General features: G+C 46.5%; 1 protein-coding gene across 3 annotated transcripts in view; it reads right to left on the bottom strand.

Annotated features, from left to right (window-relative positions):
* The window catches only part of klhl29 (kelch like family member 29), a 580,607-nt gene that overhangs the window by 39,715 nt on the left and 513,446 nt on the right, over positions 1 to 27,446 (bottom strand). For all 3 annotated transcript variants that reach the window (XM_002935976.5, XM_031902990.1, XM_012971232.3), the window contains 3 exons: positions 16,668 to 16,866; positions 16,352 to 16,534; positions 5,019 to 5,199 (listed from right to left, as the gene is read on the bottom strand). In XM_002935976.5, coding sequence (XP_002936022.1) covers positions 5,019 to 5,199; positions 16,352 to 16,534; positions 16,668 to 16,866 — 563 coding nt within the window. The remainder of the gene's footprint in view (positions 1 to 5,018; positions 5,200 to 16,351; positions 16,535 to 16,667; positions 16,867 to 27,446) is intronic.

Genomic DNA, 27,446 nt, shown 5'->3' with positions numbered 1-27,446 from the left:
GGTTTACCACATTAATAAATAAGCATTCCATATATGAGTTTAATCGATTTAGAAAAACAAACTCAAATCCATAAGCTTGAAAACTGATAAAGTAACCCTAAGCCTCATACAGGGTAGAGGAGAATAGCTTGGAGGTGGCACCTCTAGAAGGACCTGATGGAGCTGTGGTTGGAACAGAAATGTTGTTGTTATATGTCACTGTAACTCAGATAACTCTGCATGAGGTGGAGGTGACTCCGTGGCACCTGGATTTGCCTATTTATGTTACCACGCTGCACCACTGGGACCCACTGGAGTGACTCTGCACCACACAGAACACACAGAGTTCTTCCAACTTGATTGTGAAGGGGCCAAGAATGGAACCTGTGTTCTACCCAGAATAAAGGGCTTTGCGCACTCCAAAGGTAATGCTTCATAGCTCTAACCTTCTGTGAGCTAAATGGATCTTCAGATGTCCAAATCATAAGCTGAGACTGGCCTATCCCTAATAGCAGGCTGTAGGAGCTGTAGAAATATTCAGCTAATACACAATTACAGAGGGGGCACTTGAGGACACTTTTATTAAGCGTATGTAAGCATGAATGTTTCTCAATGTGGTGCCCAATGTTTGGCATTCCCCTCTGTCCCCATGGGTGCAGAACCCGAGCAATAACGGGCCGGTGCCACGCCTGGCACACAGCCACACCCATTTATTTATCGAAATAGAGATTCAGCTGCCCGAGTTCATTAAACAGGAGGCGTAGGACACAAGACAAGGCATTGGCCATTCCTTCTCAGTTATTTCCAGTCCATCTCAGACTTGGATTTACTTGTTATTTTGCATTTTTTCCCCTACAATCTATAAATGATCCTGCTGTTAATATTTCTGCTCTCGGAATCTGATTTGGTGCTAAATCTGGAAGTTAATAAAGACGCGCCGGCTGGTACTTGGGCATGAATTGTAATTCCTTTATTCTGCTCGAAAGCTTCCTTTGTTTTAGCAGAGGGAAAAACAGACACAAGCATGAATATCATTGGTACAAAATGTTCCATACGGCCGGCCGGTCTCACACTGAATGCGTTTTATTCCCATCACCAACCGCAGGGCTGGCTACCCTTGGGGAAGGTGGAATATTCATCTGTTCATCCAAAGACTGCTTAGGCCAAGAACAAGATGGCCGCCACAGCGCTCACAGCTCCTTCAGGTGCTGGATATAGAACAAACCCTTGACCCTCATCTTTAAAGCTGAAAGAAAATGAACACCACAGATTGTGTTTTTCTCCTCAAAGCGTGCCTGGCCAGTGCTTTTATTGCTGTGCCTTTGCCTGAGCTTGGCTCATCATTTGTTATTCACATTCACACGGGACCAGGGAAAGTGAAGAAGCCGCAGCCAAGTGGGGAGTGTGAGCCAAGCAGAGCCTCTCCAGCGCCCTGAGCTGAGACATGTCACTTGGGCTCGCTCACATGAATAATGTCCGTGGCACATCATGTTGGTGCCAAATACCCTCTGAAATTAGATTTTGCTCATGATGGAACAAAGGAAACTGTAACTGATTTTGTTTGGAAAAAAATAAATAAAGGGAAACTATACCCCCAGAATGAATACGTAACCCACAGTTTATATTATGTTAAGTGACCCAGTAAAGAATCTCGCCAAACTGGAATTTATATATCAGTAAATATTGCCCTTTTACATCCTTTCCCTTGAGCCGCCATTTAGTGATGGGCTGTGTGCTCCCTCAGAGATCAGCTGACAGGAAGTGATGCAGCTCTAACTGTAACAGGAAGTAGTGTGGGAGTAAAAGGCAGAACTCTGCTCATTCATTGGCTGATGGGGCCTAGCATGTATGTGTGCCTTGGCTTGTTTGTGTGCACTGTGACTCCTATGATCCCAGGGGGCGGCCTTAATTCTTAAAATGGCAGTTTTCTATCAAAGTACTTTACTAGTGCGCCAGTCAGTCATGAATCAGATGTTATTTCGGCTGGGGAAACTTTTCTTAGGGCATTGAAAGGCTAATGGAATAAAAGTTTACAAACTTTATACCACGTCTAGTAACTCAGCAGGGATGGATTAAGTTCCGTCAGATTTCAGTAGGAATTTTGCAGCGGAGGCTGGGGGGATTAATCTTTTTAATAATCTTTTATAAAAATGTATATATAGGCACTGAGGAACGCTCCCCCAACAACTGGCGCCCTAAGCACAGGCCCTCTGCTACCTATATATAAATACGGCCCTGACGACCAGTGAATGCTACCTGCTGATTGGTTGCTATGGGTTACTAGACCTGTTACAACTTTGATCGCATTCTCCACGTGCCATAGCTTGTGTTTGATAGAAATACCACCTCAGAAACATAACAAAGAGCATAAAATAAATATTTCACTTCACAGTTTTACTCAGAATGTCAATTTTATGGCTCTGGACACATCAAAAAGTAAAGATTAGAAAATCCAATTAATCCACCCCCCCCTTTTTTCTGTGTAAGAATATTTGATCTGAGAGAATAAACCAGATGGGACGTACAATATTAGTCTCCTCTCCCCCCCCCCCCCAGTGCTGTCTGTGCTCATAAATCACTACACAGATAACTGCAGATTAATTATAATTTCAAGCCCATCAAATCCCATCAGTAAGGTTTACAGTATCCCTGCAGAGCCAGGGGAGGGTATAGGAACCGGCCTCCCTGGGATTCTGTGCAGAATTTACAAAAAGAGGTTCTAATTGGCCGAGCTTATCATATTCAGCCTCGTGCAGAGAACTTCTGAGCACTGAGTCCTCTTCGTTATGATTATATCACTGGCAGCAGATACATCGTTGGGCGGCCAAATCAGGAGTAGATGCATGAAGGACGGTTCCGAGAGCTAAAGTTGGCTTTACGCGTACCAATTAAACTGAGCAAAGGAAAGTTTCTCAGAGCTTTTGGTACAGGTATTATTCATATTCAGCAGTCGATCCAGGCATATTGGTTCTATGATCAGGTAGGGTTGAAATTGATGTACCATGTACTGACCAACATCTGTAGAACTATTGGCCACTGTATGGCTACCTTAAAGGGGAACTACATCTAAACCCGAGCTTTTTAAAAAAGTAAATATAATTCCAAGCAACTTTGCAATATACAGCAATTAAAAAATATGCAGCCTTTTCATGATATTTAATGTAATAATATGGTTTGGAACAGTTCCCCTAAGCCCCGCCCCCTGTTCCCCTGCTGATCTGGCTGGCTACTTTGTGACTCAAAATGTAACAGTAGTCGCCTGTCCTCAGCCTTCAGCCTGCCTCCTCCCAATCCCATAATTCCCTGCAGATGTGGTGTCAATAAGGAAAGGAACATCACAGTGCAATGCATTGTGGGTTATGTAGTTCCTGCATGCTGTCTGTAAGCTGTGGAGAAGTTGTTACAATTCATAACATCAGTGTTTTAGTCCCTCCTCCCCTGCCAGGATTTCAAATGATGCAGAAAGAGAAGAACTGTTTTGCAGCTGGATTTCAGCATATAAAATGGTATTTATTCCTTATTTTTGAAGGAACAGATTACAGGGATAGGGATATTAGGGGTTTCTGTGTTGTGTGGGGAGTTTGTTTCTTTAAGTCCCTAAAGCAGTTTGCTTCACAACAGACCATAACTCAAAAAGATATTGGTGGCTGGATGACAAAAAATTCAAAACCTTTTTCCTGTGTTCATACCAGGAGCTACTAGTAGCAGCTACTTGTCACGGCTACTAAAACAGACAATGCTGATCATTTACTGATAATTGTCTCTCTGTGTGTTTTAGCAGAGGCAATTCTCAGTATTGTCTATGGCAGGGGATTTTTAGCCATGACAAGTAGCTGCTACTAAGTAGCTCTGTGTGTCTTCACCCTTACAAAGAGCAGGGGGATTATTAATTGAATACAAAGTATTTGGACAGAAACAAATGAAACCTTCATTCTGGTACAGATGGGAGAGCACTTAGTGGAGGACTCACAATACTCACACACCAAGCTGGCAGTCTGTGAGGGGGAGGCCCGAATCTACTGACTGCCTCCACGCTCTCCCAACTTCTGCCGCATTTCGTATACAAACTTCCCCTCAAGGTTCTTTAAGTCTGAATTTATGCGGCGGATTAAACACGAGACATTTTCGGTATAAGAACTATTTACCAAGGGAGATATATGCTGTGACAACTATAGAACAAGCTGATTCATCAAAATCGTGCTGGGAAAAACACGCGCTTAATTACGCGCCGTTCCATGAACATTTTCTAACCTACTTTCTTCTCCAAGGGGACAAACGCGGTGTCACGGAAATCTGCCTAACTGAGCAGTAATCTAGCATTACCCAAGCACATACTTCCATAAACACGGCAATTATACCCCGTATACAAGGGGTCAGATTGGATCTGTCAGCGTGCCGCCATTACCTTCAATTACTCTTTATTAATGGACTGCGGCCAAATGTTTTATTTTTATGACCAGATACTTTAGTTCTCTAGAAATCCGTAGAACTCTCCATGACCTGAAAGGAATGAAGTTGTAGTTCAGGGACATAATATATAGTTCCGGCAATAATGTGTAACTGGACTTCTAAATAGGATCTATAAAATGTACTTGTTATTAAGGGGGAACTCCGGCTTCCAAACAACAAAGAAACCCCTAATATACCAATCACCGTAATCTGTTCCTTCAGAAAGTATGAAACAATACAGCAAAGAATGTGTTTTTTTGCTCATAATGGTTGTTGCTATATGATGGGCACATGTAGGCTGAAGTATATCTGTAGTTACCCGGTGTATTTTCAGGTTGACTAGAGAAGAGAGGAGGAGAAGCCCATATCCGCCAATGAATCAAGGGAGGCCGTACATACTAATATTTCATAAGGTGGTTTGGCCAATTTTGACCTTTCTGCTTGGCCATCTGAGAAGGTATAGTAACCATGGGGAATAGTTTGGACTGACCATCCTACATTCCAGTGCAGTCTCTTAAATCTAACAATGTTTCGGTGGCTTGCCTCTTCATCATGTGACTACACATTTACCATAACTCAACTGGTCTTACCTCTCAACATGGTCTACGTTGCCGGCAACACCAAGTCCGCCAATGGTATAAATCTTCCCATCGTAAACAACGCTGTTGTGTCGACACCGTGGAACAATCATCCGGGACACTAAATTCCAGTTATCCAGCAAAGACATATAGCACCAAACATCGGCAAGGGTGACGCCAGCTTCCATGCCACCTAAAGCCAACAGAAAGAAAGATGGGACAATTAGGAAAAGGAAAAAATGGCAAGATTCTACTAAGTGCAACGTCATCTCCCATACCAGCGATGTACCGACGTGTCCTAAGGGGTGGTATTCAGTGAGAAAAATGGAATCCTCTACTGGTATCTAATACATAACTTATACATAGACCAACTACATCTGGGAGAAAATACAGATTATCTGAGATGATTGAGGGCAGAGCAAAACTTTGCCCTATGCTGTATTACCAATGGTGACCCCTTGACTTGCTCCAAGTGCAAGAGATGTAGGGTGGGAGTGTAGTAGGTGTGTGAAGGGAAAGCATAAAGTGGGTGGGGTTTTGGCAGATTTGGGGTAAATATGTCTGCCCATTATCCAGCTAGAGCACAGGTGTGACCTCAAATAGGTAGGGGTACAAAATCATACAGGAAATACTCTCTGTTCTATTGGCTGCCTGCATTTGCTGAAAGGTGAATTCTCCAGTGACAATTAAATAGTGCCAAAGGCAAGTTTCTTGATTTCATTGGGTCAGTAAAGAAGTGGGTAAAGCGGGAGGGTAAAGTTATCCCCAATTTGCCCACTGACATGCTGCAGGCCCACAGGGACTTTATGGGCAAAAGGCTCTGGGGGGTGGGGCACCGGCCCAGGTACCAGATGTAAAGGAAGAAGATCGTCCATGGTTCTTGCTCAGAAGTACACAAGCTGGTACAGTTGTCTGCTAACAGGAGCACCGGCCCGGGGTGTCAGGTAAGTGGTTTCTAATTACTTGGGGGGGGGGGGGGTAATATTTGGCTCTGCCCCAGTGCTTTTACCTTTCTTTCTCCTTTACCCAACATGGATGGGATCTATAAACCTGCCTGACAGATATCTGGCCGATTTTCGGTAAGAGCTCAGTGGGCCGGGCCCATACATGAGTTGATAAGGTGCCGGCTGGGTCTAGAGGTGCCAACCCAGGCGTGGCTTCTCATGCAAAATATTCTCTCTCTCTGCAAAGCAGCATGGAACCCAATAACTAAGAGCAGATACGCATCAAACTTTTTATTTTCGTCATATGAATCCAGTCTCTGGTTAGTCTTTAATGCACCCTAAAGTGTCTGCCGTAAGCTCCTTTGTTCTGGATTGTTTCCAGTGCGACATCTCCCACTCACACATCTAAAAATGCGAGAGGAATGTTCTGAGCTCGCAGCAAGCTTCCTTCTTATACGTCCCTGTCTATTTTAGGGGACGTAAGTGGGTGATAATCCTCACTTGCCGACAGAGTATAATTTCCCTTTAAGAATGAGAGCGAAAAGCTTTGAGAACGCAGAGCAAACAAGGCCACGACGCGCTGCAAACCAATCATTTCTTGCTCAGCAGTAGGGCAGGCTACTCCGCTCTATTTAAGCCTGTGTTAAAAGCTAAATAGGATTATAAAAATGGGAAATAATGTGATTATAGTATATTTTTAACCTCCTCTCTCTGTGTTCCCAGTGCGACACATACAGAAGTGGTGCATCTAATCCCCCGTCTGTTTATGTTCTCAGGACGGTGGATTTTAGAGAACATCCTTTTAGTTTTAGATCACGTAGCAAAACATACTTTTGTTTGAGCAATTGAATCTGTTGTTTGTGGCGCATACAGATGGCCACATACCCAATATCCCTTCATTTCATATCTTCTCTATGGATTGGTCCAGCTGAAATATTTGGAGTAGTGAAGTGTGGGTTTACTCTTAGGCCAGGTGGGTTAGGGTTGGGGCAACCTAACCATTGCGGGTACGGGTTGGGAGAGTGTTTAGACTGGGGAAATGCACTTTTCTTCTGCTCCGAACGTATCCCTGTCCTGGAAGCTAAGGATGTGAGTGCAGTTTGGGTGCGGGTACAATGGCAACATTTTGCTTGGGTTTGAGTTGAGTTTTTTCACTAATTTGATGCTTATTCGCTTATTTGGAGCCATTTTTTAGCCTTCCGCCCCAGATTCTATGAAGATGGTATTAGCTCAGAATGCAATTTTTACTTTTTACTACGTAGCCATTGTCATAGGCTGGCCACAAGCTACCTTATTCCTTTTTAATTTCTTTAAAATAGCCAGAACCCTTTTGTCCAGCCACACGTTGCACCTCGCCATTGCCTCTGCACATTTCCATTGCCTCATACATGAAGAGCCAAAGTTGAAGTACCTTCAAGCATAGGACATTTTGGGCAAGATTTAATCCCTGCCCTCTAGTGACTTCACCAGAAGGGCTGCTGGTAAGAGCAACATTGGGTTGGGTTGGCAAGGACTTGCTTTGTCTAAGACGCGTTGAAGATCTTTTGAGTTGGGTAAAGAGCTAACATGGTGAGAATTATCAGCAGGCCTTTGGTTTAGGGATTTTACGGCCTAATATTTTACTGCTGTACATGTATTCTGCCTCTGCTCTGGTAAAGAAAGGTTCTTGTGTAGATTAGACCTTTGCAATGGTTGTAGCAAGACACGCAATGAACACTGGAAGACGACACAAGCCCCAAACTCTATAGCAACCTGAGCCAAATCTGTGAGAATCTTGGGAATCCTGCTCATTCTCTCCCACTAAACCCAACATCCCGCAGCATTCCATGCATTCAGGATAAGGCAGGTGAGGTTCTCCGTAAGTGAAAATTTGGTTTCCCTTCAAAAACTCCATGCAATCCATGGCAGCTGAACATGCACGAGGGCTCTGCTGCTCTATGGAATGAAGTCATTCTTGCCAAAGCAACATTTCTGGAATGCTCCGAGGCCCCCAAAGCTTAAAAATCTGTTCCAGCCAACTGAGCTCTGCGCTACTCACATCCCCTCACAGGCGCTGCATATGGCTTTCAATGCACGAGGAGCGGTCTCATTACTGAGGAGCTGTCTCATTACTGAGGTTCCTTTTCCTTAACCCAAATCAGTCTGAGTAGAAGTTTGCTCTGCAGATAGCTACATATTGCAGCCCCATGCCATTGTCTTTTTACCTATCATTTAATCACTCCTGTCCAAGCTTTAGTATGACAAACCCAAGGACCTGGTCCTCTCTATCTTGACTTCATCTTGGAGTCAGGAATATTTCTCCCCCTCTGAGGCAAATTAGAGAGGCTTCAGATGGGGGTTTTGCCTTCCTGAAGGCCAGTTAGGGGAAGATTTGGGGTGAGTGCTTATTTGTGCCCTGGGTACCCCTGGAACTATAGCAGGGTGACTGTTACCCCAATGTTTCTATATATCTGTAACCTTGTTATGGACTAAGGGGGCCCAGCCTGAAGGCCAGTTAGGGGGGATTTGGGGTGAGTGCTTATTTGTGCCCTGGGTACCCCTGGAACTATAACAGGGTGACTGTTACCCCAATGTTTCTATATATCTGTAACCTTGTTATGGGCTAAGGGGGCCCAGCCTGAAGGCCAGTTAGGGGGAAATTTGGGGTGAGTGCTTATTTGTGCCCTGGGTACCCCTGGAACTATAGCGGGGTGACTGTTACCCCAATGTTTCTATATATCTGTAACCTTGTTATGGGCTAAGGGGGCCCAGCCTGAAGGCCAGTTAGGGGGGGATTTGGGGTGAGTGCTTATTTGTGCCCTGGGTACCCCTGGAACTATAGCAGGGTGACTGTTACCCCAATGTTTCTATATATCTGTAACCTTGTTATGGACTAAGGGGGCCCAGCCTGAAGGCCAGTTAGGGGGGGATTTGGGGTGAGTGCTTATTTGTGCCCTGGGTACCCCTGGAACTATAGCAGGGTGACTGTTACCCCAATGTTTCTATATATCTGTAACCTTGTTATGGGCTAAGGGGGCCCAGCCTGAAGGCCAGTTAGGGGGGATTTGGGGTGAGTGCTTATTTGTGCCCTGGGTACCCCTGGAACTATAGCAGGGTGACTGTTACCCCAATGTTTCTATATATCTGTAACCTTGTTATGGACTAAGGGGGCCCAGCCTGAAGGCCAGTTAGGGGGGATTTGGGGTGAGTGCTTATTTGTGCCCTGGGTACCCCTGGAACTATAGCAGGGTGACTGTTACCCCAATGTTTCTATATATCTGTAACCTTATTATGGGCTAAGGGGGCCCAGCCTGAAGGCCAGTTAGGGGGGGATTTGGGGTGAGTGCTTATTTGTGCCCTGGGTACCCCTGGAACTATAGCAGGGTGACTGTTACCCCAATGTTTCTATATATCTGTAACCTTGTTATGAGCTAAGGGGGCCCAGCCTGAAGGCCAGTTAGGGGGAGATTTGGGGTGAGTGCTTATTTGTGCCCTGGGTACCCCTGGAACTATAGCAGGGTGACTGTTACCCCAATGTTTCTATATATCTGTAACCTTGTTATGGGCTAAGGGGGCCCAGCCTGAAGGCCAGTTAGGGGGAGATTTGGGGTGAGTGCTTATTTGTGCCCTGGGTACCCCTGGAACTATAACAGGGTGACTGTTACCCCAATGTTTCTATATATCTGTAACCTTGTTATGGGCTAAGGGGGCCCAGCCTGAAGGCCAGTTAGGGGGGGATTTGGGGTGAGTGCTTATTTGTGGCCTGGGTACCCCTGGAACTATAGCAGGGTGACTGTTACCCCAATGTTTCTATATATCTGTAACCTTGTTATGGACTAAGGGGGCCCAGCCTGAAGGCCAGTTAGGGGGGGATTTGGGGTCAGTGCTTATTTGTGCCCTGGGTACCCCTGGAACTATAACAGGGTGACTGTTACCCCAATGTTTCTATATATCTGTAACCTTGTTATGGGCTAAGGGGGTACAGCCTGAAGGCCAGTTAGGGGGAAATTTGGGGTGAGTGCTTATTTGTGCCCTGGGTACCCCTGGAACTATAGCGGGGTGACTGTTACCCCAATGTTTCTATATATCTGTAACCTTGTTATGGACTAAGGGGGCCCAGCCTGAAGGCCAGTTAGGGGGGGGATTTGGGGTGAGTGCTTATTTGTGCCCTGGGTACCCCTGGAACTATAGCGGGGTGACTGTTACCCCAATGTTTCTATATATCTGTAACCTTGTTATGGGCTAAGGGGGCCCAGCCTGAAGGCCAGTTAGGGGGGGATTTGGGGTGAGTGCTTATTTGTGCCCTGGGTACCCCTGGAACTATAGCAGGGTGACTGTTACCCCAATGTTTCTATATATCTGTAACCTTGTTATGGGCTAAGGGGGCCCAGCCTGAAGGCCAGTTAGGGGGGGATTTGGGGTGAGTGCTTATTTGTGCCCTGGGTACCCCTGGAACTATAGCAGGGTGACTGTTACCCCAATGTTTCTATATATCTGTAACCATGTTATGGGCTAAGGGGGCCCAGCCTGAAGGCCAGTTAGGGGGGGATTTGGGGTGAGTGCTTATTTGTGCCCTGGGTACCCCTGGAACTATAGCAGGGTGACTGTTACCCCAATGTTTCTATATATCTGTAAATGTTGGACTGAATACTTTGGTCTAGAACAGAAGGGTTTGGCATCCCTTGTAGCCAAGGAACTCATGGAATTTCAGGGTGAAGAAAAAAATACAAATATAAAAAAAAGACTTACAAAAACAAAATATTTTTTCCTCATTGCAATCCTCTAAGTAAAGTCATGGCCAATTTTCCATTTAAATAATAAAAAGGCAGGAAATGACTGGATTGAAAAAATATGAATATTTTCATCGTATATATCTGGTTTAGTAATCAGCTGGCTATAAAAGGGAGCAAACCAAGGAACGAGTTCCATAGATATTCCGAGGCCCTAACAGGACGGCGATAAGGTCGTTTCTCAAGCCGCTCCCAGGACCTACCGCCATCACAAATCCCACAAAATCGGCGTTCTTTTTTCTATTTTTGCCATTAACATCCAGTATAAACAATGTTGTGTTTATTAACAGCTATAGTCCAACTGGAGCTAATGACTTGGTGAGCTGATTACCTCAGGGAACTGTTAAATCTGCCTTTCTCTTGGAAAATGTTACATCCAAAGAGCTATTTAGCTAATGAGTGAATGAATAAACCCAAGGCTTATAGGGAAATGGATCCAACACTGCTCCGCTGGGCACTACCAACCCTCTTGGGCCCAATGCAAAACCTACAGCTGTCGTTCTGTGAGACTTTTAATGGGAAAAATAACTTAGTGTTTTCTGTTTATGTAAATATAACGGTATTTTGATAAGTACTGGGCGCCCCAGTCAACTGCAGCACAACCCACAAGGGCCACCCTCGCTGAATACCAGAGGAGATATGAAGGGCACATTCAGGAATTAGAGCATAATGCTTTATTATTCTGATGTTCTTCAAATGTGTCCAATTCAAGCAAACAGAAAGCAACTGGATTATGAACTTATGTTGTAAGTCAGGCTCTCTCTTCTCTCATCCTTCATTGTCATTCATTTATACAAATATCTGGTTGCCTGAGGTAGAGTAAGAGAATAACTTGACCTAGGTATGGCGGGGATTTTGTTAGTTCTGCTGCCAATATAATGTTTTTATCAAAGACACGGCTTAAGGGGGGGTGTCCGAAATTGGGCAACTACCCAGGGTTCTAACACATAGTTATAGATAGGAAGAGAGAGGACATCAATTATAGTAGGGCAAGGTGGGCTTAGTATTAAAAGATGCACAGAGAAGAGTAAAGCTGGCCATACATGCACCGATAATATCGTATGAAACCCTGTTTCGTACGATATTCGGTGCGTGTATGGTAAGTCAGCGAGTCGACCGATATCACAGGAAGCTGCTGATATCGGTCGACTCGCCGATCGGCCAGGGTAAAAAATTTTGATCGGGCGCTATAGAAGGCACCTGATCAAAATCTGCCTTCAGGGCTGAATTGGCAGAAGGAGGTAGAAATCCTATTGTTTCTATCTACTGTTTCAGCCCTGAACGGTTAGTGACTGTAAAAGTAATTTCACTGTTGCAACTATGATAGAACATGAAAGGTCCAGCCATCACAGTATTCAGCCCTATTCTTATGCTGCTGTGACTTCTCTAGGTCTTCTAGAACAAATGAAGCCATAGGTAGGAGCCTTATTCATAAGCCAATTTTACATTTTAAACTGGAGAACTGTACAAAGCAGATTTCAGACTCCCACATAACTTAAGTACATAGTGGTGCCTTGCTCCAGAGAAACCCCCAATCATTTCTCTTGTAAAAAGCAATATCTGGATATGATTTTTTATAGATTTATATATTCTGCCTCAAAACTGAGCATATAATTAAAGGCCGGGATATCAAACTCACAGCCTCCCTCAACAGTTGACAGACAGGATTCTGGGATTTGTAGTCTACAACAGCTGTGAGCTATAACTTCAAACCAGCAATAGGCAACCTGCAGAACCCCAGATGCTAGTGAATGGCATTACCTAGAGGGCCGCAGATGTTCAATAGCAGGTTCCCCCTCCATATATGAAACATTCCCAGTTTTTTTTCCCTACTCTCCAATTTAAGCAGCTTTCACAGCCGCCCCTCCCTGATATAATATATGTTGATTTAAATGCACAGTATCGTTTACAGTAACAATTATTCCCCTTTCCCGTAAAGGTTTCTGAACTCCCCCTGTTAAAGAGAAGCGGCGTAATGTATCGGCATCTATCGCAGCCTACTGACAATTTACACTATTAAATCAATTCCGCCTGCTGCATAATGAACACGTATTGATTACACTGTTTACTAAGACTGCATTAAAACATCAAAATGAGTTTTGGGTTCGTGCCGCGTTCACTTCAGATTGCTATGCTGTAGTCCAATTATCTATTCCATGGAACACAAATGCGCCAAGTGGCCATCGTGACCAATGTAAAAGGAAACCGTAGATCATACATGAAAAGGTAATTTGTAACGGGATGGAACAGAACTCGACAGAACTTAATAACATGAACACGTTGAACCTGTTATTATACACAATTTAGCTCTGTCTAGGCTCAGAATTTCAGTGAGAAAGCTCTGGATCCTGGTCTTTTTCCCCAGAATCCCTTCTGCTTTGGATACGAAGGACTATATCTCCTCGACCAAAATGTTTTTCTCGTAAATATATTTCCCCAGGCTCTACATATGCTTATCAGAAAACCCTGCACTGATGAGCCCCAATAACACAGGTCTGTAATTGGGCATCTGGTCAGAATACTGCCCTGGCCAAGCCTTAAACCCCACTGAGTGATTGTTAGCCTCTAGGGCAGGGATCCCCAACCCTTTATATCTGTGAGCCACATTTAAATGGAAAAAGTGTTGGGGAGCAACACAAGCATGAAAAAGGTTCCTGGGGGTGCCAATAAGAGCTACAATTGGCTACTTAATAGCCTCTATATGGACTGGCAGCCTACAGTAGGTTCTGTTTGGCATTATATTTGGTTTTTATGCAGCCAAAACTTGCCTCCTTACCAGGAATTCAAAAACAGCAGCTGCTTTGAGGCCACTGGGAGCAACATCCAAGGAGTGGTTAGCCACTGTTCGGGGAACACTGCTCTAAGGTATTCTATGAAATATTTAGGAGCAATCCTGGGCCTTTATCCCCAGAATTCCTTCTGCTTTGTATACAAAGAAGGAGAGTATCTCCTATTCTATTATAAACAGTAAATCAAAGTGCAATTCACAAATACTGACACAAAATGACTACTTGTCCATCCAATGGAAGAACAACAGAACCATTCTTGGCACAGTGCAATGAGCTTTCTTGTATAAGTCTTGAAGTTCTTGACCGTCTTCAGGATTATGAAGGAAACCTCAAGTACATGGTGATATTGATATAAACATTCCAGATCCCTAAGCATTAAAAAAAAGAATAAGGCCTTTCCCTAGAATTCCTTCTTCTTTTTATACAAAGTAGACGAGTATCTATTCAACCAGAATGCTTTTCTTGTAAAGCCATGGAGAGGCCAACTAAAGTTGTAACCACAAACTAAAGAACATTCGTTGAAAGACATTCTTTTATAAACGTTAAATCAAAATGCAATTCAGACCAGCACTGACACAAAATGGGTCACTTGGCCATCCATAAATAGAATGACAGACCCATCCTTGGCGCAGTACAATAAGCTTTCTGTATGAGTCTGAAAGTTCTTGATCTGCTTCAGGGGGCATTCTAGATCCCTAAGCATTAAAAAGGCCCAAAGGCCGAACACTATTACATATTATCAAATCAATATTATTGACCAAGATACTCAAGTAAAAGTTCTTGGTTTGATCAATACTGGTGAGACACCTGTGTGACTTATGTCTCACCTCTTGGGCCATGTTTATACAGACCTGGTAATCATATTCTCATTTATATTGACATGAAGACTCAGATAAGAACACAGTCTCTCTATTTCTCATTACCAAGTGTAACCAAACAACACTGTGACCATGCAGGGCAGGGAACACGTCAGTGGTAATTAGCTTTCCCCCAGTATCTGTCCTAGCTTGTATATGAGATTATGAAAGGAATCAAATGCGAAAGGTCTAGGGAGTAAGGTGAAGGAATAAGTGCTATTGGCAAAGGCACCGGCATAATGGAAATCAGTATCACCGGGATTATGCAAAGAGCTAAAACCCAAGTCAACCCAACTTAACAAGAACATGGTTTGTTCTGTCTGATCTAATATTTTATCTAAGCAGTGAGACAATCCATATAGAATCAAATATCATTCATGAGTAGAACACTAAGCACATACATATTTTTATTTCTGTTTTCTCCTAGTACACCAGGTAATTAAAGCCGGCCATACACATTCAGAGTTTAGTCTTCTTCCGACGAACGTTTGGATATCGGTCATACGTTTAAATGCAATGATCTAAATCTAACTAGAATATGTGGACAATTACTACATTTCTGTGCCTGATAATGTAATAGAGGCACTTATATGGTGCTGCATTCCGTGCATTAAATAACCTAGTTTTGGTAATATTGGGTAATAAATATTTTTTAGCTCACCACAGATGTGCCACGTATCTCTAGTGTAGTGTGTTAGGGGTTCAGAGCTGCCATTAAAAATACACAATGTTTAAGTAAGTGGCATAAGAAGCAGACTGTGCCACACTGACCAGTATTGGTTTCATAGCCCCCCCCCCCCGAGACTGGGTTCCCTACAGTTACACCCGTGTCCCTATGATACATACATCGTGCATCAGACACAGGCCTTTATCTTTGCATAGCTCAGGCATGTACTTTCTCATCAATATAAGCTTACAGCCTCCGAGATAGAGCAACCGAAGGGCAGTTGTATGTCAGGAAGCCAATACTGCCATTAGTTTAGAATGTCAGTCTCACTTTAACTGAAACAAAGCCTTTCCTCAAACTGAAATGCGTCAATAACGTCTGCCCGACTGGTATAGATTCCCATCGCAAAGACCGGTGAAAATACTTCTCATAGGTCACAGTGTGGAAGTGTAGCGCTCTCACAATTGACTGTCTGCTTCAATCATAGGTGTAATAAAGAGGTTGGTGATATTCGATCCGACATAGGTTTTTATGCATTTGTGAAACAAATAGATTGGATGGTGAGTGAGGGAGCACAATATGGCATTGTATAACTGCTTTGCATGAAGCAACGTCTCCATGTAGACTGGCTTAGGCTTAGCCTTTAAAGACTATAAAAAGGATCTGGGTGAGTGCAGTCTATTTCCCAAACTGAGGGGCCTGGAGCAGTGCCAAGGGAGGCTTAGCCTGAAGGCTGGTTAGGATAAGATTAGGGGAGAATGACTATTTGCTCTCCAAAGTACACCTGGAAGCCAAACTAGAAGGTCAGTTAGGTTATTTGCTGTTAGGAACTATGGCTGAATGTCTGCAATGTTTTAACCTTGTTAGAAAATTAGTTGAGGGTCCTGATCAAAGGCTGGAGCTCCAAAGAGCCTTGAACTTGGTTAAGGTCCCCATACACATAAAGACCGCATCGGCTCCGACTGAATTTTCTAACCTGGCCGATCGCATTTCAGGCCAGATATCGTTTGAGCAGGCCCCTCGTTTTTGCCCTTACACAGGCCGATAAGCTGCCTGAATCGGTCCAAGGGACCCTTATCGGCAGCTACAATCAGGCTGTGTATGGGGACCTGAAGATCTGCCTCTGACACAAGCTAGAGACATAGATTTGGGTTTCCCTATTACAAGGGGAGAAGGGCAACATTTGTGTTTGTGGAGACTACCAGTAGACAGTTCTCCATTTGGGAATTTCTAAGTATAAATGATTTCCAAAGAGCAGTAAATTTGTTTTATAATGTTACAATCATTATCTACAGGAGCTTTCTTTTTCTCTTCCTTACCTGAAAGGTAGATATTGTCTCCAGCACTCACTACGCTGAAAAACTCCCGGTCATAAAATGGCAGACTGGCCAACGGGTACCATTTGTTGATTTGTGGATTTAAACATGTGACCACTGTGAGGGTCCTCTGATTCATTCCTATCATCTGCCGCCCACCGACCAGGACAATCACTTCAGCCACACCTGCAGGGGTCAAGTAGATGATTCCATCAGTCACCCTAGAGGCATAGTTATTGGCTCTCTCATTAATAAGGGCTGTGTAAGCCAATGAGACATCACGTGTTCCAACACAGTTGACCAATGGTCATCTCATTACCTGCTGAGAGCCGTGGCCTGGTCCGTGGTGTTTGCATCTCCTGGCGAGCGTGTGGGAGCATGTGATACCTCTTTGCTTCATTGACCAGGTCCCTGCAAGCCTCCGACGATTTTATTAACTCTTCATTGTCCACAATATTGAGGAGGTAACTGGGATGAATGAAGGGGAGGCGAACCACAGCCAACAGTTCCGCAGAATGCTATAAAATAAAAACAAAGATTTTCACTTAATGTTGTGTACATTAAGAGTGGGTCATCCCAGTTCTACAGCCTGGCCTTACCCTTTCATACCCTGACATTCTGATAAAACAGAATAAAATATATAAGTATGATTGCGACACTGTCATTAAGGTCGCTTAGGTGATAAATAGTGTGACGTAGCCTTCTGTTGTACAGCCCTACTATTGTTTTGGCAATAACAATAAATCCCCCAGTCCCTTCCCAGAGGCTATTATCCCCCCACTGCTACTATAGGCACCATCTCTCCCTACTATACCTGCAATCCCACAGCCCCAGTCCCTTCCCAGAGGCTATTATCCCCCCACTGCTACTATAGGCACCATCTCTCCCTACTATACCTGCTATCCCACAGCCCCAGTCCCTTCCCAGAGGCTATTATCCCACTTCTACTATAGGCACCATCTCTCCCTACTATACCTGCTATCCCACAGCCCCAGTCCCTTCCCAGAGGCTATTATCCCACTGCTACTATAGGCACCATCTCTCCCTACTATACCTGCTATCCCACAGCCCCAGTCCCTTCCCAGAGGCTATTATCCCCCACTGCTACTATAGGCACCATCTCTCCCTACTATACCTGCTATCCCACAGCCCCAGTCCCTTCCCAGAGGCTATTATCCCCCCACTGCTACTATAGGCACCATCTCTCCCTGCTATACCTGCTATCCCACAGCCCCAGTCCCTTCCCAGAGGCTATTATCCCCCCACTGCTACTATAGGCACCATCTCTCCCTACTATACCTGCTATCCCACAGCCCCAGTCCCTTCCCAGAGGCTATTATCCCCCCACTGCTACTATAGGCACCATCTCTCCCTACTATACCTGCTATCCCACAGCCCCAGTCCCTTCCCAGAGGCTATTATCCCCCACTGCTACTATAGGCACCATCTCTCCCTACTATACATGCTATCCCACAGCCCCAGTCCCTTCCCAGAGGCTATTATCCCCCCACTGCTTCTATAGGCACCATCTCTCCCTACTATACCTGCGATCCCACAGCCCCAGTCCCTTCCCAGAGGCTATTATCCCCCCACTGCTACTATAGGCACCATCTCTCCCTACTATACCTGCTATCCCACATCCCCAGTCCCTTCCCAGAGGCTATTATCCCCCCACTGCTACTATAGGCACCATCTCTCCCTACTATACCTGCTATCCCAAAGCCACAGTCCCTTCCCAGAGGCTATTATCCCCCCACTGCTACTATAGCCACCATCTCTCCCTACTATACCTGCTATCCCACATCCACAGTCCCTTCCCAGAGGCTATTATCCCACTGCTACTATAGGCACCATCTCTCCCTACTATACCTGCTATCCCACAGCCCCAGTCCCTTCCCAGAGGCTATTATCCCCCCACTGCTACTATAGGCACCATCTCTCCCTACTATACCTGCTATCCCACAGCCCCAGTCCCTTCCCAGAGGCTATTATCCCCCCCACTGCTACTATAGGCACCACCTCTCCCTACTATACCTGCTATCCCACAGTCCCTTCCCGGAGGCTATTATCCCACTGCTACTATAGGCACCATCTCTCCCTACTATATCTGCTATCCCACAGCCCCAGTCTCTTCCCAGAGGCTATTATCCCCCCACTGCTACTATAGGCACCACCTCTCCCTACTATACCTGCTATCCCACAGTCCCTTCCCGGAGGCTATTATCCCACTGCTACTATAGGCACCATCTCTCCCTACTATACCTGCTATCCCACAGCCCCAGTCCCTTCCCAGAGGCTATTATCCCCCCACTGCTACTATAGGCACCATCTCTCCCTACTATACCTGCTATCCCACAGCCCCAGTCCCTTCCCAGAGGCTATTATCCCACTGCTACTATAGGCACCATCTCTCCCTACTATACCTGCTATCCCACAGCCCCAGTCCCTTCCCAGAGGCTATTATCCCCCCACTGCTACTATAGGCACCATCTCTCCCTGCTATACCTGCTATCCCACAGCCCCAGTCCCTTCCCAGAGGCTATTATCCCACTGCTACTATAGACACCATCTCTCCCTACTATACCTGCTATCCCACAGCCCCAGTCCCTTCCAGAGGCTATTATCCCCCCACTGCTACTATAGGCACCATCTCTCCCTACTATACCTGCTATCCCACAGCCCCAGTCCCTTCCCAGAGGCTATTATCCCCCCACTGCTACTATAGGCACCATCTCTCCCTACTATACCTGCTATCCCACAGCCCCAGTCCCTTCCCAGAGGCTATTATCCCCCCACTGCTACTATAGGCACCATCTCTCCCTACTATACATGCTATCCCACATCCCCAGTCCCTTCCCAGAGGCTATTATCCCCCCACTGCTACTATAGGCACCATCTCTCCCTACTATACCTGCTATCCCACATCCCCAGTCCCTTCCCAGAGGCTATTATCCCCCCACTGCTACTATAGGCACCATCTCTCCCTACTATACCTGCTATCCCACATCCCCAGTCCCTTCCCAGAGGCTATTATCCCCCCACTGCTACTATAGGCACCATCTCTCCCTACTATACCTGCTATCCCAAAGCCACAGTCCCTTCCCAGAGGCTATTATCCCCCCACTGCTACTATAGGCACCATCTCTCCCTACTATACCTGCTATCCCACAGCCCCAGTCCCTTCCCAGAGGCTATTATCCCCCCACTGCTACTATAGCCACCATCTCTCCCTACTATACCTGCTATCCCAAAGCCACAGTCCCTTCCCAGAGGCTATTATCCCCCCACTGCTACTATAGGCACCATCTCTCCCTACTATACCTGCTATCCCACAGCCCCAGTCCCTTCCCAGAGGCTATTATCCCCCCACTGCTACTATAGGCACCATCTCTCCCTACTATACCTGCTATCCCACAGCCCCAGTCCCTTCCCAGAGGCTGTTATCCCACTGCTACTATAGGCACCATCTCTCCCTACTATACCTGCTATCCCACAGCCCCAGTCCCTTCCCAGAGGCTATTATCCCCCCACTGCTACTATAGGCACCACCTCTCCCTACTATACCTGTTATCCCACAGCCCCAGTCCCTTCCCAGAGGCTATTATCCCCCCACTGCTACTATAGGCACCACCTCTCCCTACTATACCTGTTATCCCACAGCCCCAGTCCCTTCCCAGAGGCTATTATCCCCCCACTGCTACTATAGGCACCATCTCTCCCTACTATATCTGCTATCCCACAGCCCCAGTCCCTTCCCAGAGGCTATTATCCCCCCACTGCTACTATAGGCACCATCTCTCCCTACTATACCTGCTATCCCACAGCCCCAGTCTCTTCCCAGAGGCTATTATCCCCCCACTGCTACTATAGGCACCACCTCTCCCTACTATACCTGCTATCCCACAGTCCCTTCCCAGAGGCTATTATCCCACTGCTACTATAGGCACCATCTCTCCCTACTATACCTGCTATCCCACAGCCCCAGTCCCTTCCCAGAGGCTATTATCCCCCCACTGCTACTATAGGCACCATCTCTCCCTACTATATCTGCTATCCCACAGCCCCAGTCTCTTCCCAGAGGCTATTATCCCCCCACTGCTACTATAGGCACCACCTCTCCCTACTATACCTGCTATCCCACAGTCCCTTCCCAGAGGCTATTATCCCACTGCTACTATAGGCACCATCTCTCCCTACTATACCTGCTATCCCACAGCCCCAGTCCCTTCCCAGAGGCTATTATCCCCCCACTGCTACTATAGGCACCATCTCTCCCTACTATACCTGCTATCCCACAGCCCCAGTCCCTTCCCAGAGGCTATTATCCCACTGCTACTATAGGCACCATCTCTCCCTACTATACCTGCTATCCCACAGCCCCAGTCCCTTCCCAGAGGCTATTATCCCCCCACTGCTACTATAGGCACCATCTCTCCCTACTATACCTGCTATCCCACAGCCCCAGTCCCTTCCCAGAGGCTATTATCCCCCCACTGCTACTATAGGCACCATCTCTCCCTACTATACCTGCTATCCCACAGCCCCAGTCCCTTCCCAGAGGCTATTATCCCCCCACTGCTACTATAGGCACCACCTCTACCTACTATACCTGCTATCCCACAGTCCCTTCCCAGAGGCTATTATCCCACTGCTACTATAGGCACCATCTCTCCCTACTATACCTGCTATCCCACAGCCCCAGTCCCTTCCCAGAGGCTATTATCCCCCCCCCCACTGCTACTATAGGCACCATCTCTCCCTACTATACATGCTATCCCACAGCCCCAGTCCCTTCCCAGAGGCTATTATCCCCCCACTGCTACTATAGGCACCATCTCTCCCTACTATACCTGCTATCCCACAGTCCCAGTCCCTTCCCAGAGGCTATTATCCCCCCACTGCTACTATAGGCACCATCTCTCCCTACTATACCTGCTATCCCACAGCCCCAGTCCCTTCCCAGAGGCTATTATCCCCCCACTGCTACTATAGCCACCATCTCTCCCTACTATACCTGCTATCCCACATCCACAGTCCCTTCCCAGAGGCTATTATCCCACTGCTACTATAGGCACCATCTCTCCCTACTATACCTGCTATCCCACAGCCCCAGTCCCTTCCCAGAGGCTATTATCCCCCCACTGCTACTATAGGCACCATCTCTCCCTACTATACCTGCTATCCCACAGCCCCAGTCCCTTCCCAGAGGCTATCATCCCCCCACTGCTACTATAGGCACCATCTCTCCCTACTATACCTGCTATCCCACAGCCCCAGTCCCTTCCCAGAGGCTATTATCCCCCCACTGCTACTATAGCCACCATCTCTCCCTACTATACCTGCTATCCCACATCCACAGTCCCTTCCCAGAGGCTATTATCCCACTGCTACTATAGGCACCATCTCTCCCTACTATACCTGCTATCCCACAGCCCCAGTCCCTTCCCAGAGGCTATTATCCCCCCACTGCTACTATAGGCACCATCTCTCCCTACTATACCTGCTATCCCACAGCCCCAGTCCCTTCCCAGAGGCTATTATCCCCCCACTGCTACTATAGGCACCATCTCTCCCTACTATACCTGCTATCCCACAGCCCCAGTCCCTTCCCAGAGGCTATTATCCCCCCACTGCTACTATAGGCACCATCTCTCCCTACTATACCTGCTATCCCAAAGCCACAGTCCCTTCCCAGAGGCTATTATCCCCCCACTGCTACTATAGGCACCATCTCTCCCTACTATACATGCTATCCCACAGTCCCAGTCCCTTCCCAGAGGCTATTATCCCCCCACTGCTACTATAGGCACCATCTCTCCCTACTATACCTGCTATCCCACAGCCCCAGTCCCTTCCCAGAGGCTATTATCCCCCCACTGCTACTATAGGCACCATCTCTCCCTACTATACCTGCTATCCCAAAGCCACAGTCCCTTCCCAGAGGCTATTATCCCCCCACTGCTACTATAGGCACCATCTCTCCCTACTATACCTGCTATCCCACAGCCCCAGTCCCTTCCCAGAGGCTATTATCCCCCCACTGCTACTATAGCCACCATCTCTCCCTACTATACCTGCTATCCCACAGCCACAGTCCCTTCCCAGAGGCTATTATCCCACTGCTACTATAGGCACCATCTCTCCCTACTATACCTGCTATCCCACAGCCCCAGTCCCTTCCCAGAGGCTATTATCCCCCCACTGCTACTATAGGCACCATCTCTCCCTACTATACCTGCTATCCCACAGCCCCAGTCCCTTCCCAGAGGCTGTTATCCCACTGCTACTATAGGCACCATCTCTCCCTACTATACCTGCTATCCCACAGCCCCAGTCCCTTCCCAGAGGCTATTATCCCCCCACTGCTACTATAGGCACCACCTCTCCCTACTATACCTGTTATCCCACAGCCCCAGTCCCTTCCCAGAGGCTATTATCCCCCCACTGCTACTATAGGCACCACCTCTCCCTACTATACCTGTTATCCCACAGCCCCAGTCCCTTCCCAGAGGCTATTATCCCCCCACTGCTACTATAGGCACCATCTCTCCCTACTATATCTGCTATCCCACAGCCCCAGTCTCTTCCCAGAGGCTATTATCCCCCCACTGCTACTATAGGCACCACCTCTCCCTACTATACCTGCTATCCCACAGTCCCTTCCCAGAGGCTATTATCCCACTGCTACTATAGGCACCATCTCTCCCTACTATACCTGCTATCCCACAGCCCCAGTCCCTTCCCAGAGGCTATTATCCCCCCACTGCTACTATAGGCACCATCTCTCCCTACTATATCTGCTATCCCACAGCCCCAGTCTCTTCCCAGAGGCTATTATCCCCCCACTGCTAATATAGGCACCACCTCTCCCTACTATACCTGCTATCCCACAGTCCCTTCCCAGAGGCTATTATCCCACTGCTACTATAGGCACCATCTCTCCCTACTATACCTGCTATCCCACAGCCCCAGTCCCTTCCCAGAGGCTATTATCCCCCCACTGCTACTATAGGCACCACCTCTCCCTACTATACCTGCTATCCCACAGTCCCTTCCCAGAGGCTATTATCCCACTGCTACTATAGGCACCATCTCTCCCTACTATACCTGCTATCCCACAGCCCCAGTCCCTTCCCAGAGGCTATTATCCCACTGCTACTATAGGCACCATCTCTCCCTACTATACCTGCTATCCCACAGCCCCAGTCCCTTCCCAGAGGCTATTATCCCCCCACTGCTACTATAGGCACCATCTCTCCCTACTATACCTGCTATCCCACAGCCCCAGTCCCTTCCCAGAGGCTATTATCCCCCCACTGCTACTATAGGCACCATCTCTCCCTACTATACCTGCTATCCCACAGCCCCAGTCCCTTCCCAGAGGCTATTATCCCCCCACTGCTACTATAGGCACCACCTCTACCTACTATACCTGCTATCCCACAGTCCCTTCCCAGAGGCTATTATCCCACTGCTACTATAGGCACCATCTCTCCCTACTATACCTGCTATCCCACAGCCCCAGTCCCTTCCCAGAGGCTATTATCCCCCCCCCCACTGCTACTATAGGCACCATCTCTCCCTACTATACATGCTATCCCACAGCCCCAGTCCCTTCCCAGAGACTATTATCCCCCCACTGCTACTATAGGCACCATCTCTCCCTACTATACCTGCTATCCCACAGTCCCAGTCCCTTCCCAGAGGCTATTATCCCCCCACTGCTACTATAGGCACCATCTCTCCCTACTATACCTGCTATCCCACAGCCCCAGTCCCTTCCCAGAGGCTATTATCCCCCCACTGCTACTATAGGCACCATCTCTCCCTACTATATCTGCTATCCCACAGCCCCAGTCCCTTCCCAGAGGCTATTATCCCCCACTGCTACTATAGGCACCATCTCTCCCTACTATACCTGCTATCCTACAGCCCCAGTCCCTTCCCAGAGGCTATTATCCCCCCCACTGCTACTATAGGCACCATCTCTCCCTACTATATCTGCTATCCCACAGCCCCAGTCCCTTCCCAGAGGCTATTATCCCCCCACTGCTACTATAGGCACCATCTCTCCCTACTATACCTGCTATCCCACAGCCCCAGTCCCTTCCCAGAGGCTATTATCCCCCCACTGCTACTATAGGCACCATCTCTCCCTACTATACCTGCTATCCCACAGCCCCAGTCCCTTCCCAGAGGCTATTATCCCCCCACTGCTACTATAGACACCATCTCTCCCTACTATACCTGCTATCCCACAGCCCCAGTCCCTTCCCAGAGGCTATTATCCCTACTTTTACTATAGGCACCATCTCTCCCTACTATACCTGCTATCCCACAGCCCCAGTCCCTTCCCAGAGGCTATTATCCCTACTGTTACTGTACATGAGGCTCTGTTGTGTGTTTTTACCTATTGTTGCTCTGTGGAACCTAAAGCAGCAGCCGTTCCTTGGAATCCCCTACAGACAGTTCTACCTTTATGCAGGCCATATAAAAACCAGCTACTATTTCAATTTATGTGTAAGGGAAAGAAACAATGAACCCAATTTAGAGCCAACAAATCCAGTTTGATAACAAAATAAAAAGAAATACATTCCGAATACGTTTTTTTTTAACAACTCCCTCTCGAATTGCTATTCCGCACAGCCCCTACGCTACACAATAGAACAATAACCGCTACAACAATATGCAAATGGATGTAATTTGAAAGGCAGAGCCATTACAACAAGGGCACATTCTCTGAAAAGAAGTATATTCTGCTCCGTTAGAAAAACCACTCGCACATTCCTCTAGAGCATATGGCAATCTCTGCGGCTTATATTGTAATGGAGGCTGAGATAACCCATGATACCAGGAGCCTGCCTTTCCCAATACATTGTTACACTTAAAAAATATTCCCAGCAAGCCACAAAGACGCAGGCAGCAATGTGCAATGAATTTAAATCTCCCATCGCACAAGGAAAATGGCCTTAGAGCTGAAATGCTGAATATAGCTTTTGGTATATGATCCCAGGGAAGTAGCATTGGATATGATAAGAAAAGTTTGCTATCAGGTCTTGTATCCCATAGTAACCTATCAGATAACAGACCATTAAATTATACCTGACGATTGGTTGCTACAGAGCATATATTTCATATACTCTTAGATGGTGAAGTGGTCATTCTGGGTACTGATTAGACCTAGCTGCACTGGCCCACAATCTAAGTCAGACTGTATGGTCAGAAAATGCATTGGTGGTTTTAATAACCACAGTTGGAAGCTGTTAAATCATTGCATTTTGCCTAAATAGGTATAGAAATGCTGTATTTTATATTCTGAACTGTTCCAGCCCAGAGGTTCAGCACAGATGATCCACAGTAATGGCCACAGGAGTTCCCCTATGGCTTTGTAGTGTGTGTCAGTGGCACTGCACATGCTCAGTCTGCTCAGTTGGACAAGCTAAGCTTAGGGGTCCATATTAAAGATATTTAAAGAGAAAATTAAGTTTGACTGTCATAATAGCCAAGTCTATAGGGCTTAGTACATTGTGATGCAGCATACAATGGTTTCTGAGGTTCAATGTAATGTTAATGTCAATAAATAACTATTAGCTGTATTGGGCCAGTAGGGCCCCGGGAAAAACCCAGTGGATCCCTCCAGCCCAGACCAGTACTCCTCTGGCTCTCCCCCAACCCGCAGATCCCCTTCGCCCGAAGAATAAAGTATACTCGCTTGGAGGAGGGGTTTGGATGGGCGGTGGGGGCCCATGAGGGTGTGTAGGGGCCATGGCAGGGTCCTTTGGGGGGGTGCGGGACCCTGGGTCCGATACTGTCTATTGTTAGAGGGCACATATCTTCCTTGCTAAAGGGCTGTGGGGGCCTTGGGCTGGTACAGAAACCCAAAACATAATGTATCTCTAGCTTATACCCTTATTCCACTTTAGTTGTCCTGTAAATGCCATTGAGAATCCCTTAGCAGCAGCACCCAAGCACTGTCTCAAACCCCACTCAGATATTATATATACTGTATATATATATATATATTTACTTATTTGTGTCAGTGAAGCTGGGCGTTACACTACGGGGGCTGTATTTTTTTCAACCCAAATGAACTATGTAACTTTATTTTGTTTCCTATAATAGAAACTTATATATTTTTTTTTGTTGCTAAAACCGAGAATTGAAAAAGAGAAATCTGCATGGATTGACTCTCAGCCATTTCACCCGCAGCGGCAGAATTACCTCTCTCCAATCTGCAGGCAAGAGATATGTCTGGCTGGCTAGTAAAGCAAGATTGCAATTATAATACGTCCCTACCATCCCTCTCCTTCCTTTATTCCCAGCAAGAGCCGAGCAGAGAGGAGAAAAAAATCCAGTTCCCGCTGCAAGCCGGGGCATTAACCAAGCAAGTTCCTACTATCTCTCCTTATTAGATTAGTAAGGAAATATAATTATATTCCTATCACAGGCTCCTCGCGAGCCAGCCGCTCATTGTGAGAGCTAATAACACAGGACATCTAACTATCTCTCATACAATCCCAGCTATTAAATCAGCGTCTTCCCCCTTCTATTGTGTTCTTAAATTACTCTCATGTAGCATTAACCCCTTCGCTTGGCGGGTAACCATAGAGTAAAGTGCTCCCTGTGGCTTTGGGGAGGACCTAGGACTAAAGAGGGTTGATGACCATTTAATGTATTACGTGGGGAATATATCATTTAGAATATTTTGATGTCCTAAAATGATCTGCTGAGGGTGTATTTGGGTTTGCAAAATGCAATGGGTTTCCAGAACACTTGGCAGGAGTTTATCAAAGGGGTGCATCATATATTCACCTTCAGACTTCAATATATCCAAATTGCAGCACTTAACTCACACTTACAAACCCAAATACACCTCCTTTTTTAGTCTGAGAAAGGACCAGGAGGTCCGAAACGTTGCTGTGTCTGTGCCATATGTGAAATAAAGGCGGTTTTAGGAATCATTTAACCATGAAATAAACCCAATAGGGCTGTTCTGCCCCCAATAAGGGGTAATTATATCTTAGTTGGGATCAAGTACAGGTACTGTTTTATTATTACAGAGAAAAGGGAATCATTTAACCATTAAATAAACCCAATA

This window comes from Xenopus tropicalis, chromosome 5 (assembly GCF_000004195.4).
Source record: "Xenopus tropicalis strain Nigerian chromosome 5, UCB_Xtro_10.0, whole genome shotgun sequence".
Taxonomy (NCBI): Eukaryota; Metazoa; Chordata; class Amphibia; order Anura; family Pipidae; genus Xenopus; species Xenopus tropicalis.
This window is presented reverse-complemented; position numbering and strand designations above follow the sequence as displayed.